Below are 13,733 nucleotides of genomic sequence, written 5' to 3'. Positions count from 1 at the left end.
TTTGTTTAGTAGATTTGGGTACAGTTTTTACTGTAGAATATACTGCCACATCAAATAAGCTTTTGTTTAGCCATTTCTATATATAAAATACGATTTTTGTCAAAAATAAAGTCATCAACTAAGATGTTAGCTGTTCCAATGTTGGTTATATTCAAACTAATGAATACATAGATAAAATGTAGGGCCTATAATCATTTTTTTTTACAAAGAAAGAGTACACTTGAAATATTGTTGAAATTGTAATTATTGTTGTAATTGTAACCATTTTAATAAAATAGCAAAACATATTTACAAGATAGATGTAAGCAAAATCTTAAATGGTCAATATAAGTCTTCTTCTAAATATATCTTTTGTCCTTTCATTGTGGCTCAGTCAGTGTCACACCTGAGTGAATGGCTCATCATTATGCAGAGTGGGTGTATTCTAAGGTGTAAACCACTCCTCGTTCACGCCCCCTCGCATATTGGCTTTCCAAGCAAAACCTGTTTTACATCAATTTAAATCAATGTATGGTTTTATGTGAACGATAAAGCAAGACTATTTTCACATAATTTTGAAGAAAAAACTATAGGCGACGACATCCATAAGTCAAAAGTCTTATTGCCACATATTTAGTATGTGTTTTGTGGTCTTATTTCAAAAATTTTAATTTTTAGTTTTTTCGATAACCACGCATAAACATTATTCTCTCAAAAATGAAAACATGTACATACATGTGGCTCACATATTATTGTAGTCCTGTTTGTGCTATATAGAGTGAATTTACACCTTTGCCATTAATATGTTCATAAGCAACTGAAAAAAGCACAAATGTCAGGGCATGTCAGAACACCCCCAGGGCCCAAAAAAACGCTCAGACTCCAGAGGGTTAAAAAAATAAAAATGAAAGTTGCTGAAATAAGACCACAAAACTCATACAAAATATGTGCCCACAAGACTTTTGACTAATGGATGTTGTCCCTTTCAGTTCTAGCTTCAAAATTATGTGAAAATAGTCTTGCTTTATCGTTCACAAAAAAAAATACATTGATTTAAATGGTGTAAAACAGGTTTTGCTTGGAAAGCCAATATGCGAGGGGGAGGAGTAGTTTACACCTTAGTCCCACCCACTCTGCATAATGACTCTGCATAATTAGCCATTCATTCAGGTGTGACACTGACTGAGCCACAATGCAAGGACAAAATATATATTTTGAAGAAGACTTATATTGACCATTTAAGATTTTGCTTACATCTATCTTGTAAATATGTTTTGCTATTTTATTAAAAAGGTTACAATTACAACAATAATTACAATTTCAGCAATATTTCTGCAAAAAAGTACTCTTTCTTTGTAAAAAAAAAAAAAAAAAGATTATAGGCCTACATTTTATCATATGTATTCATTAGTTTGAATATAGCCAACATTGGAACATCTTAGTCTATGACTTTATTTTTGACAAAATAGTATTTTATATATATGAGCAGAAAAGCTTATTTGATGTGACAGTATATTCTACAGTAAAAACTGTACCCAAATCTAGTCAACAAAATGTTGTCTTTCATACTTCGCCTGACTGTAACGCAGTAACTGTAACTGTAAAAGCAGTTTATTCTTTCACACACACAGTTTATTCTTTCACTCATTCATCTCACAGAAACGCGATTCATATTTAGGCTAAACACTCTTTACAAATATGTACCCTTCATTCATCTCACAGAAACGCGATTCATATTTAGGCTAAACACTCTTTACAAATATGTACCCTTCATTCATCTCACAGAAACGCGATTCATATTTAGGCTAAACAGTCTTTACAAATATGTACCCTTCATTCATCTCACAGAAACGCGATTCATATTATAGAAACGCGATTCATCTTTTTGTTTACATAAGCCTACAACGTTATTCCATAACGTTATTCCACATTAACACTTGAGAAAGGATAACTTAGCCTACCTCACTCCTCAGCGGGATCTGCTCCTCATATCAGCACGGAAAATTTTCTCCATAAGGTAGGCTATATTATGCCTCTTTGTTTACAGCTGATGTGGGGGCGTTTCACAGACTGAAATGGTTCTCAGAATTTGCGTTTGAATAGCACGCGCTCTCCGGGGCGTGGTCAAATTACTTTTGAATGGCTCATAATGAGCTCGACTGGAGTCGCTCTCTTTTTATACAGATTACAGAAGCTGATAATATTTGTTTTTTATATAAATTACTTCATTTAAAAGCTGCGATCTCAAGCTTTATGCCCGTGGGTCTGTTTGCCTGTTTGACTGAATTTTCGCAGAGTTATAGATCATTTTCGAACGCGTTTCAAACGGGAGTTCACTGACAGAGAGAAGGCAGAAATCGCATCATGTTAAAGTTTCTTTATTTGTCAAAAAGCAAAACACTTTATTTTTATTGTGAATATACAGAAAAAAAATAGAAACTGAACAGGATCGATTGATGTATTACACGAAAATGAAAGATCAAAATTAACAGAGCATTTAGTGTTTATTTTCATTGCTAAAAAAAAAAAACCAGCAAAACGCGCGGGCGCGTTTTTGGTCCCCAGAGGGTTAAGTGAACATTTGGTTAACTGTTGGGGAAAAACATCTGATGTGTAACATTATATTAGACCCATGCAGTACAGTAGGTCTGAATATATAGGCTGTCTTTTTCATTAATGTTAATCAAACAATTGTGGTACCATGGGGGAAAATAAAAAAATTGGTGTTATTACCAGAGATCTTAAGGTATGGTTGGTAGATGATTTTGTTTTGGAACCTTCAGAAAACGTTTAACTCGATTTTTCTCAAAATTGACTTTGACAATTAAAGTCAAACAGGTGTAGCTCAGTCATGAACATTTGCTCATTGCGACTCATTTTGCCAGAACGGGTCACGTATGTCAGCAGACGCATATGTAAAATCAAAACTGCCTAATGTTACTTGATGAAATGTCGACGCAGGACGAGGTATAGGACTGTGAAGCTTTGGGGGTGTTGTTGGACTTGAACTTCTGAATCCGATCCAGACGTAGTCTGAATATCTAATATCTAAAAATTCTTAAATCAAGATACATAAGCAATTTTTCAGTATACAAGACTTAACATTTTAAGTTATTGTGCTAAATTTATCTTAAATTAAGAATACAAAAAAGAAAAGAAGACAAAAATACGGAGAAAGAAATTTATTTTCTGCGGGGTAGTCCTAAAATTTACATCAAAGAATTTAGTCCAGGGTTCCTCAAATCCGGTTTTGAAGTGCCGCTGTCCTGCAGAGTTTAGTAAGGTAAGTAACTCAGTAAGGCAGTGGCCCTCCAGTGCCAGATTTGTGGAACCCTGATTTAGTCTTACAGAAGACATTAACATGTCTGACTATGATATACTGTAGATGATCTTACCAGAGTTTCTCCAGTTTACAGTCAGGATCCTTCAGTACAACAGAGAGAAGCTTCACACCCGGATCTCGTAGGTTTCTATTATTCAGATCCAGTTCTCTCAGTTGTGAGGGGTTTGATATCAGAACTGAAGTCAGAGCAGCAGAATCTTTCTCTGTGACTCCACAATCACTCAAACTGTAGAGAGATGAAAATCATACTTGGTAAACACTATGAACTGAAAACAAAAAGCAATAGAAAATTGAGAAAAAATAGACAATTTGTAGATTGAGTAAAGAACACACTGCACTTGGTCACCAATGGATGGCATTGTCTCAAAATTACTCAGGAACCTTGAGGTAATGGTGTCACAGATTACAATTGGAGAGAGTTAAGTGTGAATAAAAGACAAATGGGACATGGTGTGGACTCAGGATAACAAACTCTCAGTGTGCAAAAGAACAAGATTCTGAACAGACACGACATATACAACATAAAATTAAACCAACTAACTCCACGCTTTGCTCTAAATGTAAGACTGCATTCTTGGGCTAGAATTCTTGGCCTCCCTTGCAGGTGAATAACCAATAAACATGCTATATGAATATTACATTTTTTGTCCGTTGTTGCCAGGAAAACTACTTTATAAAACTGGATCAGTGATAAATCACTCTCTTTGTCTAGCATATAATTAAGAAAAATTATTCCCATGACAAGAATTTTACAACCATCAACTGATATCTCAACCATGATAGCCTTTTTTTAAAAATAACATTTGTGCTTTATTATGTCATATTATACATGCTTTATTATATATATTATGATGTCATATTTATAGATTTTGACCTTTGCCTTTTTAGTCCAGTCTTTGGCTCTATCCAGTTGATGTTGTTTACCTCTATTATAAGAGTTGGGCTTTGTTTGTCTGTTTAAAATGTAATACTTAAAATGTTAAAGGATTAGTTCACCCAAAAAGGAAAATGATGTCATTAATGACTCACCCTCATGTCGTTCCAAGCCCGTAAGACCTCCGTTCATCTTCGGAACACAGTTTAAGATATTTTAGATTTAGTCCGAGAGCTTTCTGTCCCTCCATTGAAAATGTATGTACGGTATACTGTCCATGTCCAGAAAGGTAATAAAAACATCATCAAAGTAGTCCATGGGGCATCAGTGGGTTAGTTAGAAGTTTTTGAAGCATCGAAAATACTTTTTGTGCAAAAAAAAAGAAAAAAAAAAGACTTTATTCCACTTTTAATTTCCTTCTCTCTGGGCCTCGAGTTAGTTCACGTAGTGTAACAGCGTAGCGCTTCTGTGTTATACGTCACACGTAAGCTCACTATTGGCCGACGCTGGTCATGTGTGTGGTCAAACTTCTAACTAACCCACTGATGTCAAATGGACTACTTTGATGATGTTTTTATTACCTTTCTGGACATGGACAGTATACCGTACATACATTTTCAATGGAGAGACAGAAAGCTCTCGGACTAAATCTAAAATATCTTAAACTGTTCCGAAGATGAACGGAGGTCTTACGGGCTTGGAATGACATGCGGGTGAGTCATTAATTACATAATTTTCATTTTTGGATGAACTAACCCTTTAATGAAAACCTCAACTAAGTAGTCAAGTTTCATTGTCAAATTTGCAACAATAAAGAATTAACTTTTAACATGGATCAAATCCATATAAATGGTTTAAGTACTAATTCATTTGTAACATTAAACTTGTTTATTTTAAATGAATCCTCATGTTGAAGACATTGGCTGTCAGGTGCTTTAACACAAGTTTGAGTCAGCTTGTATTGTTTCCCAATCACATCTCCCCGTCATTATTCCCGTCAATAAAATAGATAAATTCAAATTTTTAAAACTCAGAAAAACAATAAAAACAAGTATGCTGCCATATTGCTCCTATTACTGATACAATAAATGTTTGTATGTTTCTTAGATTTATGATCTTTTGATTTTCTTTTGTTTTAACAGTAAAGTGATCGTTTTCACTGATACTTACTGAACTTTAATCACGGGCAGCAGCTTCTGAAGAACCTTCAGTTTTTCAGCTTTATTGTTTTCTCCAACAAATGTATTAATATCAAACTTCTCCAGACTCTTCTCTGATGTCAACAACACAAAAACTACAGCTGACCACTGAGATGAAGAGAGTCTGGCTTCACTTATTGTTCCAGATTTCAGATACTGTTGTATTTCCTCCACTAGTGACTGGTCACCCAGTTCATTCAGACAGTGGAACAGATTGATGGATTTCTCTGGAGAGTCAATGGTCCTGATCTTCTCCTTGATGTACTCAACTGTTTTCTCATTGCTGTCAGAACTCCTTCTCAGTGTCATTAGTCCCTGGAGGAGAATCTGATGAGACTCCACTGACAAACCCAGAAGGAAGCGCAGGAAAAGGTCCAGATGTCCATTTTTACTCTGTAGAGCCTCATTCACGGCTCTCTCATGGAGCTCAGAAAATGAAACATGTTTAAACATAAGTTGAAACCAGTCCTTTAATACAAACAACAAACCTGGTTCAGAGACTGGGTCAAATACATTTCTGTTGTTGTTTGTGAAGCAGAGATGCACATATAAAGCTGCTAGATGTTCCTGAACACTCAGGTGAACAAAGCAGAAGACTTTCGCCTGATACAGGCCTGACTCCTCTCTGAAGATCTGAGTGCACAATCCTGAGTACACTGATGCTTCTGTCACATCAATGCCACACTCTCTCAGGTCTTTCTCATAGAAGATCACATTGCCTTTCACAAGCTGCTGAAAAGCCACTTTCCCCAGTTTGAGGATCATGTCTTCATCTGTCAGGTTCTTCTTATAGTCCTTCTCATGTTTTATGTTGGACTGAAGGATCAGGAAGTGTGTGTACATTTGAGTGAGAGTCTTGGGAATCTCTCCACTCTCTGCTTCACTCAACATCTTCTCTAGAACAGTGGCTGAGATCCAGCAGAACACTGGGATGTGGCACATGATGTAGAGGCTCCTTGATGACTTCAGGTGTGAGATGATTGTATTGGCCAGACTCTGATCACTGTTTCTCTTCCTGAAGTATTCCTCCTTCTGTGGCTCATTGAAGCCTCGTACCTCTGTCACTCGATGGACACACTCAGAGGGGACGAGATCGGCTGCTGCTGGTCTAGAGGTGATCCAGATCAGAGCAGAGGGAAGCAGATTCCCCGCAATGAGGTTCGTCAGCAGTACGTCCACTGATTTCTTTTTGTTTACATCTCGTAGAGTCTCATTCCTTTGAAAATGTAAGGGAAGACGACACTCATCCAGACCATCAAAGATGAACAACACTTTATATTTGTCACTGGATATTTCCATTTCTTTTGTTTCAGGGAAAAACACATGAAGAAGATCTGAAAGACTGAATGTTTCGCCCTTCATCAGATTGATCTCTCTGAAAGGTAGTGGAAATATGAGCTGGACGTCCTGATTCACTTTGCCTTCAGCCCAGTCTAGGATGAACTTCTGCACAGAGACTGTTTTTCCAATGCCAGCGACTCCCTTTGTCAGCACAGTTGTGATGGGTTTGTATTGTCCAGGTAAAGGTTTAAAGATGTCATTGCATTTAATGGGTTTGTCCTCTGTTGCTGCTCTCCTGGATTGTGTCTCAATCGGTCTCACCTCATGTTCATTACAGATCTCTCCACTGTCACCCTCTGTGATGTAGAGCTCTGTGTAGATCTCATTCAGGAGTGTTGGGTTTCCCTGTTTTGCTGTTCCCTCATTCAGACGCTTAAACTTCTCCATCAGTTTTGATCTAAATGTGTTCAGGACTTCATGGCTGTAAAATTAAAATAACATGGTATTACATAAGTTAAATATAAATGATAAATGTAATAAATGTAAAATGTTGTGTTTGTTTACTTTACCTGACACTAGCATACCTGTTTTCATTAAAGTCCTGTAGTTGATTCATAGGCTGGTCATTCTTCTTACAGACGGGTTTTGTTACTGCTGATCTTTGTGATGGGATTGACCTTAAACATCATGAAGAGAATCAAGAATCAGACACTCTGATATTGGTGGATTTGTTTTATATTACCTTAATAATTCACTGTCACCCTCTGAAAACAGATAATAAGTAAATGCACTTATTATTAAATCAACTGCTCAAGGCCACAACTGTAATACTAAAAACAAAAACTATTAAAAAAAAAGTTTGTCAAGATAAACTTTGTGTTAGCTTGAGAAAGCTTTTTATATATGGTAAATATTATATTAAAATAATATATTATTGATTGCTTGCTTATAATTTAACATCATCAGAGCTATTTTAATGGTGAGAATAAAAGTAGCAAAATATAAAGAGAAATAAACTAAAAACTAAATTTACAAAAGTTTTTAAACTAATTCGGCCTCACTTCATTAAATAAAATCACGAATCAACAGAATAAAATCAGAGTCCTAGAGGAGTTAAAACCACCGCATTCCGTTAAAATCTGCTTTAAAGATAGTGGACCAACAACAGGATTAATTTCATAAAGTTTAAAGATCAAATAATGTGATTTCTTGTTTTCCTTTTTCTTTAGTGTGTTATGCTGTTAGTGCAAGTATAAGATCTGCAGTTACAAAGCTCAAAGTGTAAAACCTTAAAATATATTCTTTATAAAAGTTAAGGCTCAGCCACGACTTCCTAAAACTCTTTGTTCAAACACGCCCCAACAAATCTACGTCAGTGTGTGGGGGCAGAGTTTCATAAATAAATGTATACGCAAAGAAAGAAGGCGTAACTTTTGTTCTCGCTGTATTATTGTTGCCGCCAGCGCCGCCATGTCGTGGAGACACTGTGTTTTTCGCTGCGAAAGCCAAACTAAATGAGTTTGGCCTTCCAAAAGAGGAAACAATTAGAAAACAGTGCTTGAGCTTTATTTACAACTGTTCCAGAACAGTACAACTAAAATATTCGACTGTGTGATGCGCAATTTTCGGAGGACTGTTTCCAGACCCTGCGAGAGTACAAGGCAGGCCGTGCACAAAGCTGATTCTAAAAAGTGGGGCAATTCCATATTTGCTTGTACATTCTGGCGCTTCTGACTCACACACTCTGTGTGAGTAAGTATGTTTTCATATTTTAAGAATTTGCAACTGACTATTCAAAAATCTCTTTCATTAAAATATTTAAATGTCTTTAAAGGAGTCATAACCTAGTATTACCTTGGATCCCCACGCTCTATTATAGTCTTTCAGGCCCTTCTAAAAAAGAAAAGTTGAAAAAAAAAATAAACACAGAGCTCCTCTGACCCTTATTTCTGAAGGCATTATTGTCTCGCGAGATCTGATGCGATATTTTGGCTGTCGTGGACGGTCATTTTAATAATGCAAATGAGTGGCGCGTTGATTGGTGGCAGGAAGGAGGGGGGTTGACACCGCAGGTAACTTCAGCATATCATTCCAAAATGATATCATGGTGCAAGTTGTGAATGAACCCGACCTGGCCGCGACCTACGGAATTCAACCGTATATGTATGAGCCAGACTCTGAACCTGAGCTGGAAAGGGAAGATGTAGAGTCGATGGAAGGACGTCTACATCAAGATGTCTCTGAATGGTAAAGACAATCATTTTGACTGAGACATACATTATAGGCTACCTTTTATTTAATGTAGATTACATTAACGGAGATGTAGTCTACTTTTTTTTATCAGCTTACAGTGGTTATTGAGATCACCGTTTGCTATCATGTGGTGTTTTTGCCTTGTTTCACGTTGTGGTTTTTTAGACATTCAATATTTTTCTTCTACAGACATGTAACGTGATCTTTTTCTTTATGTTTATTATTACTTGACTGTTTGTTTTATTTATCTATCCTTATCTATTCTATAAAAAAAATCAATACAATTATATGTTGTCATAGTTATATAATATACATGTATAATATATGAACGATTCCGGCGTAAAATGATTAACACAGACACCTAACGTTAAGCCAGTGGGAAGTTGTAGGAACCGCGTCATTAAAAATGAATTTAATCCACTGGTCCCTGACAGCTTGGTCCGTTCTTGGGAGAGAAAACACATTTACATGTTGATTCTGGCAGTCAACAACAGAGGAACTCACGTGTGCACTACGTTTCTGCATCTTTCGCGACTGAATATGAGGGGGAGAGGGGCAGGGCGGGCTTCCTGCAGCATAGGTCTGCGGTGTCCATATATGGTATATCCTGCCCCGTCTTGACGTCAAGTCGGGGCAGAAATTAAAATCTCGTATTTGAGTGCGCGTGCACGTGGGCTGGTTTACGAACCCAGGGGTAAACAAACGCTTCACTTTTAAATATCGGCTTCCCGGCCAGTGTATAATCGTTAGGCAATCATAACATACATTGATTCTCCTGGAAAAGTGAAAATTACAGGTCATGACTCCTTTAAGAAATGTTATAGCCTACCTGAGATCAGTCTGTGTATCGTCATTCTTAAAATCTCTAAGATGACCCATAGACCTGTCACTCCTCAAAGACACACAGCTGGGCGCTGGTTCTGATCTCTCATGCTGAACTGAACTATAACAGAACAGATTTAATTAGTTTTTGATGATAATCATCATATGTAAGATCTTCATACTGTTTAGATGAAAAGCACCTGAGGAGGGTTTAGACAATGTTTTCAAGAAATTCATTTAAAACAGACATCTCTTTTATTATGGGCCTATAAAAGGTTATTTCATTTGGCAATATGTGCAGATGATTTGGTCCCATGAATTGAGTAGAAACAATGTTTTCTACCAACAACAGGATTAATTTCATAAAGTTTAAAGGGGTCATATGATGCCATTTCTTGTTTTCCTTTTTCTTTAGTGTGTTATGCTCTTAGTGCAAGTATAAGATCTGCAGAGTTACAAAGCTCAAAGTGTAAAACCTTAACCCTTTCACGCATAGTGGTCACTACAGTGGACAGTTATTAAAAAAGCATTTTCTTGAATTTGCACGGGTTTTTATGGCAAAGTTGCACATCAGCCTCTTCATTGGACCCTGGTGCATCATCCTATAAATTGCAACCAAGTGGCAAGCCTTTGTGTTTCGATTTTTTCCTCCTCCAAGGCAAGATGGCCAAGGGTCAGTCAGACATGCCAAGTTGCTCCGGAATATCCACCCATTCAGAATGTAATTTTCATTGACATCGAAAAAAGTGTATGTATGACATAATGTATGACACTTGTAATGCATTACTTTACTTGTTAGATCAAAAAGTAATCTGATTTCGTAATGCATGTTATTGTAATGCGTTTTTTTACTCATAACAAAAAGTAATCTGATTACGTAATGCATGTTACTTGTAATGCGTTTCTTTACCCATAACATCAAAAAGTAATCTGATTACGCAATGTTACTTGTAATGCGTTTCCTTACTCATAACATCAAAAAGTAATCTGATTAGGTAATGCATGTTACTTGTAACACATTACTTTACTTGTAACATCAAAAAAGTCATCTGAATGCGTTATGCATGTTACTTGTAATGCGTTACCCCCAACACTGATCATTTCAGATGAGATTGAAAAAAACGTATCGCTAGGTTTTCTCAGAGGAGGGCTATGATAGAAATGTGCATGTCCATCTTGAACATAATCAGAATGATCAGCTAATAAGGGTAAATCTCCATACTCTGGTGCACTGGAGGGAGCATCTGAGTGGTTTCCACAGTTGTACCTTGACAGGCTGTAGAAAATTCTGATGGAATCACGTCCTCATATTCTGATATCAAAGATACGCAAAGTGCAACTTGTATGAAGTTGTATGAAGCCTTTGCAATATTTTGCATTTATATTTTTTGTATATATTTTATAGTTTTCACATGATTTGATATAATTGTATTGACTAGTTTGTTAAATTCACATACTTTATCTGTTTGATTATTGTATTATATTTAATATAGTATATCTTATATGCATGCGGTTATGGTTTAAACTTAAGATATACTATATTAAATATAATACAATAATCAAACAGATAAAGTATGTGAATTTAACAAACTAGTCAATACAATTATATCAAATCATGTGAAAACTATAAAATATATACAAAAAATATAAATCTGAATCCTGCTAAACACTGTCTTTATTCCACTCCTCTCGTGTTAATATTGAAATATTCGCCAAGGAACACTCAGATAAGATGACATATCATTAGAACAGCCTTCTATCTGTACCGTTTTGACTTTGCTCGCTATTTTGCTATTATTCTCGTGCACTGACTCGGTCACTAAGCTGAACAGCCAATCAGAGTTCCCTCTTTCACCGACGGCCCGACGCCGATTCAACATGTCGAATCGGCCGTTACAAAGCCGACGAGGACCAATTTCAGCCGACGGTGCGGAACACACTGAGAAGATTTAGTCGGCCGACGCACGGAAACTGCCCGACGGCCGACCGTCGGCTTGGTGTGTTCCAGGCTTAAAACTCTTTGTTCAAATACCCCCCCCCCCCACAAATCTACGTCAGTGTGTGGGGTCAGAGTTTCATAACACCACCCAAATTTATACGCAAAGAAAGAAGTTGCGTTTTTGCTCACCCTCAAAAAGTGACAATTTTAACATGCTATATAAAAATATCTGTGGGGTATTTTGAGCTAAAACGTCACATACACACTCTGGGGACATCAAAGATTTATTTTACATCTTGTGAAAAGTGCATTATACCACCCCTTTAAGGTTCTTTGGCCAATCACAATGTACTGGATCGCTGGCCAATCAGAGCACACACAGCGCTTTTCAGAACGATGAGCTTTGTAAAAATCAACGCGTTTCAGAAAGGCGGGGCATAGAGAAGCAACAATAATGTACAGTATGTGTAGAATAATGAGTTTGTTTGTTTTTTTAACCTAAAACCGCATAAACATTGCATTACACCAAATACACCAAATAATGTTATTTTTAGAACCGTCATATGACCCCTTTAATTGTATTACATTGATACCATCTGTTGGTCATTTTTGGAGGAGTCATTTTGGAGGACGTTATAATGGGTTTGAGGTCAGAATATAGAATAGGGCATTATTTGAGCTCTGAATATACATGTAAGGCCACAGCAGCACTGCTGCACATTACCTGCAATTCCACAACGCCCAGGTACCAACAAAAAATGTCCACAAAAGCTGGGTGTTTAAAATAATATAAGCATCTCTTTCAATAAAATGCTATTTATCTGATTCCAAGCCATGAAATTGGAACACTCATAGATATGTCTCTCTTGCATCAGGTGAAGACAATGTCTATTATGAATATCATGAATACAAAATACAAAACACCATAATATTAAAATGTTAATCATGTCTTTAAGAAATGTTGTAGCCTACCTGAGATCAGTCTGTGTATTGTCATTCTTAAAATGTATTGGATAATCCATAGACCTGTCACTCCTCGAAGACACACAGCTGGGCGCTGGTTCTGATCTCTCCTGCTGAACTGAACTATAACAGAACAGATTTAATTAGTTTTTGATGATAATCATCATATGCAAGATCTTCATACTGTTTGGATGAAAAGCACTTGAGGAGGGTTTAGACATTGTTTTCAAGAAATTCATTTAAAACAGACATCTCTTTTATTATGGGTCTATAAAGGGTTATTTAATGTATTAATTTAAAGTACCTGCAAACTGGAGAAAAATCTTCAACTCTGGATGTTTGTGTGTCATCCATGATGAAGCTGAACAGTTGAAACAGTCTGATCTCCACTGACACTGGATGTAAATGACGAACAAACACTAAACTAAAGTAATTAAACTTAATTAAACATCTTTATCAATGATCTGATCATGAGAGTTGGAGGTAAATAGATAATGACATCGATGCGTTCACTCAAAAAAGTAATTTGAAAAATCATCACATAGCCTAACTTACAGCACGATACACAAAAGAAACCCTGTTCCTTTACTACAGGATGAAAAATGTCAAACACGCCCTTTCAGAAAAAAAGTATTAATGTGGACGTCACCTGTAAAGGGCCTCAAGACATAAAAAGTCCCCTTGATCCATATTTAGTCTAGATATCCAACCGATTCACAAACTCCTCCATCTTTTCCATCAAGTAGCTAGTACACACATTCCTGTCTACGGTTTTATAAAAGTTTCTGTGAAATACTTACTACTATTTTGTATCGGAACTTAGGAATCGACTGTCTGATTACATGGCGAAACATCAGCTTCCCTTTCAAGGGAACTCCAGCTGCGTCGAGACGCGGTGGGAACGCCCTGCGTGATTGCGTCGTGAAGCACGTGTATAACCAGTCCAATGGAAAGACGAGACGTAATAGGCAGGTGAGATGGTGCTCGATGCAGAGCCAAATGGGAGGAGCTAGAGCTCGAGCTCCCCCTTTTCTGGAGCTCCAGCTCCACCTTGCTAAATTTAGTGAGCGGGGATTCGCT

The 13,733-nt window shown here is 36.8% G+C and overlaps 1 protein-coding gene across 1 annotated transcript in view; it reads right to left on the bottom strand.

The window, feature by feature from the left end:
• LOC309510179 (NACHT, LRR and PYD domains-containing protein 3-like) overlaps positions 1-13,036 on the bottom strand; it is a 43,652-nt gene extending 30,616 nt beyond the window's left edge. Inside the window, exons 1-6 of the mRNA XM_082191234.1 lie at positions 12,958-13,036; positions 12,663-12,776; positions 9,759-9,872; positions 7,246-7,353; positions 5,367-7,157; positions 3,375-3,548 (exon numbers count right to left, since the gene is read on the bottom strand). Coding sequence (XP_082047360.1) covers positions 3,375-3,548; positions 5,367-7,157; positions 7,246-7,353; positions 9,759-9,872; positions 12,663-12,776; positions 12,958-13,007 — 2,351 coding nt within the window. The 5' untranslated portion in view covers positions 13,008-13,036. The remainder of the gene's footprint in view (positions 1-3,374; positions 3,549-5,366; positions 7,158-7,245; positions 7,354-9,758; positions 9,873-12,662; positions 12,777-12,957) is intronic.
• Between the last annotated feature and the right edge of the window lie 697 nt (positions 13,037-13,733).

The sequence above is a fragment of the Leuciscus leuciscus genome (genome assembly GCF_965113295.1).
Source record: "Leuciscus leuciscus genome assembly, contig: SUPER_11_unloc_4, whole genome shotgun sequence".
Taxonomy (NCBI): domain Eukaryota; kingdom Metazoa; phylum Chordata; class Actinopteri; order Cypriniformes; family Leuciscidae; genus Leuciscus; species Leuciscus leuciscus.
This window is presented reverse-complemented; position numbering and strand designations above follow the sequence as displayed.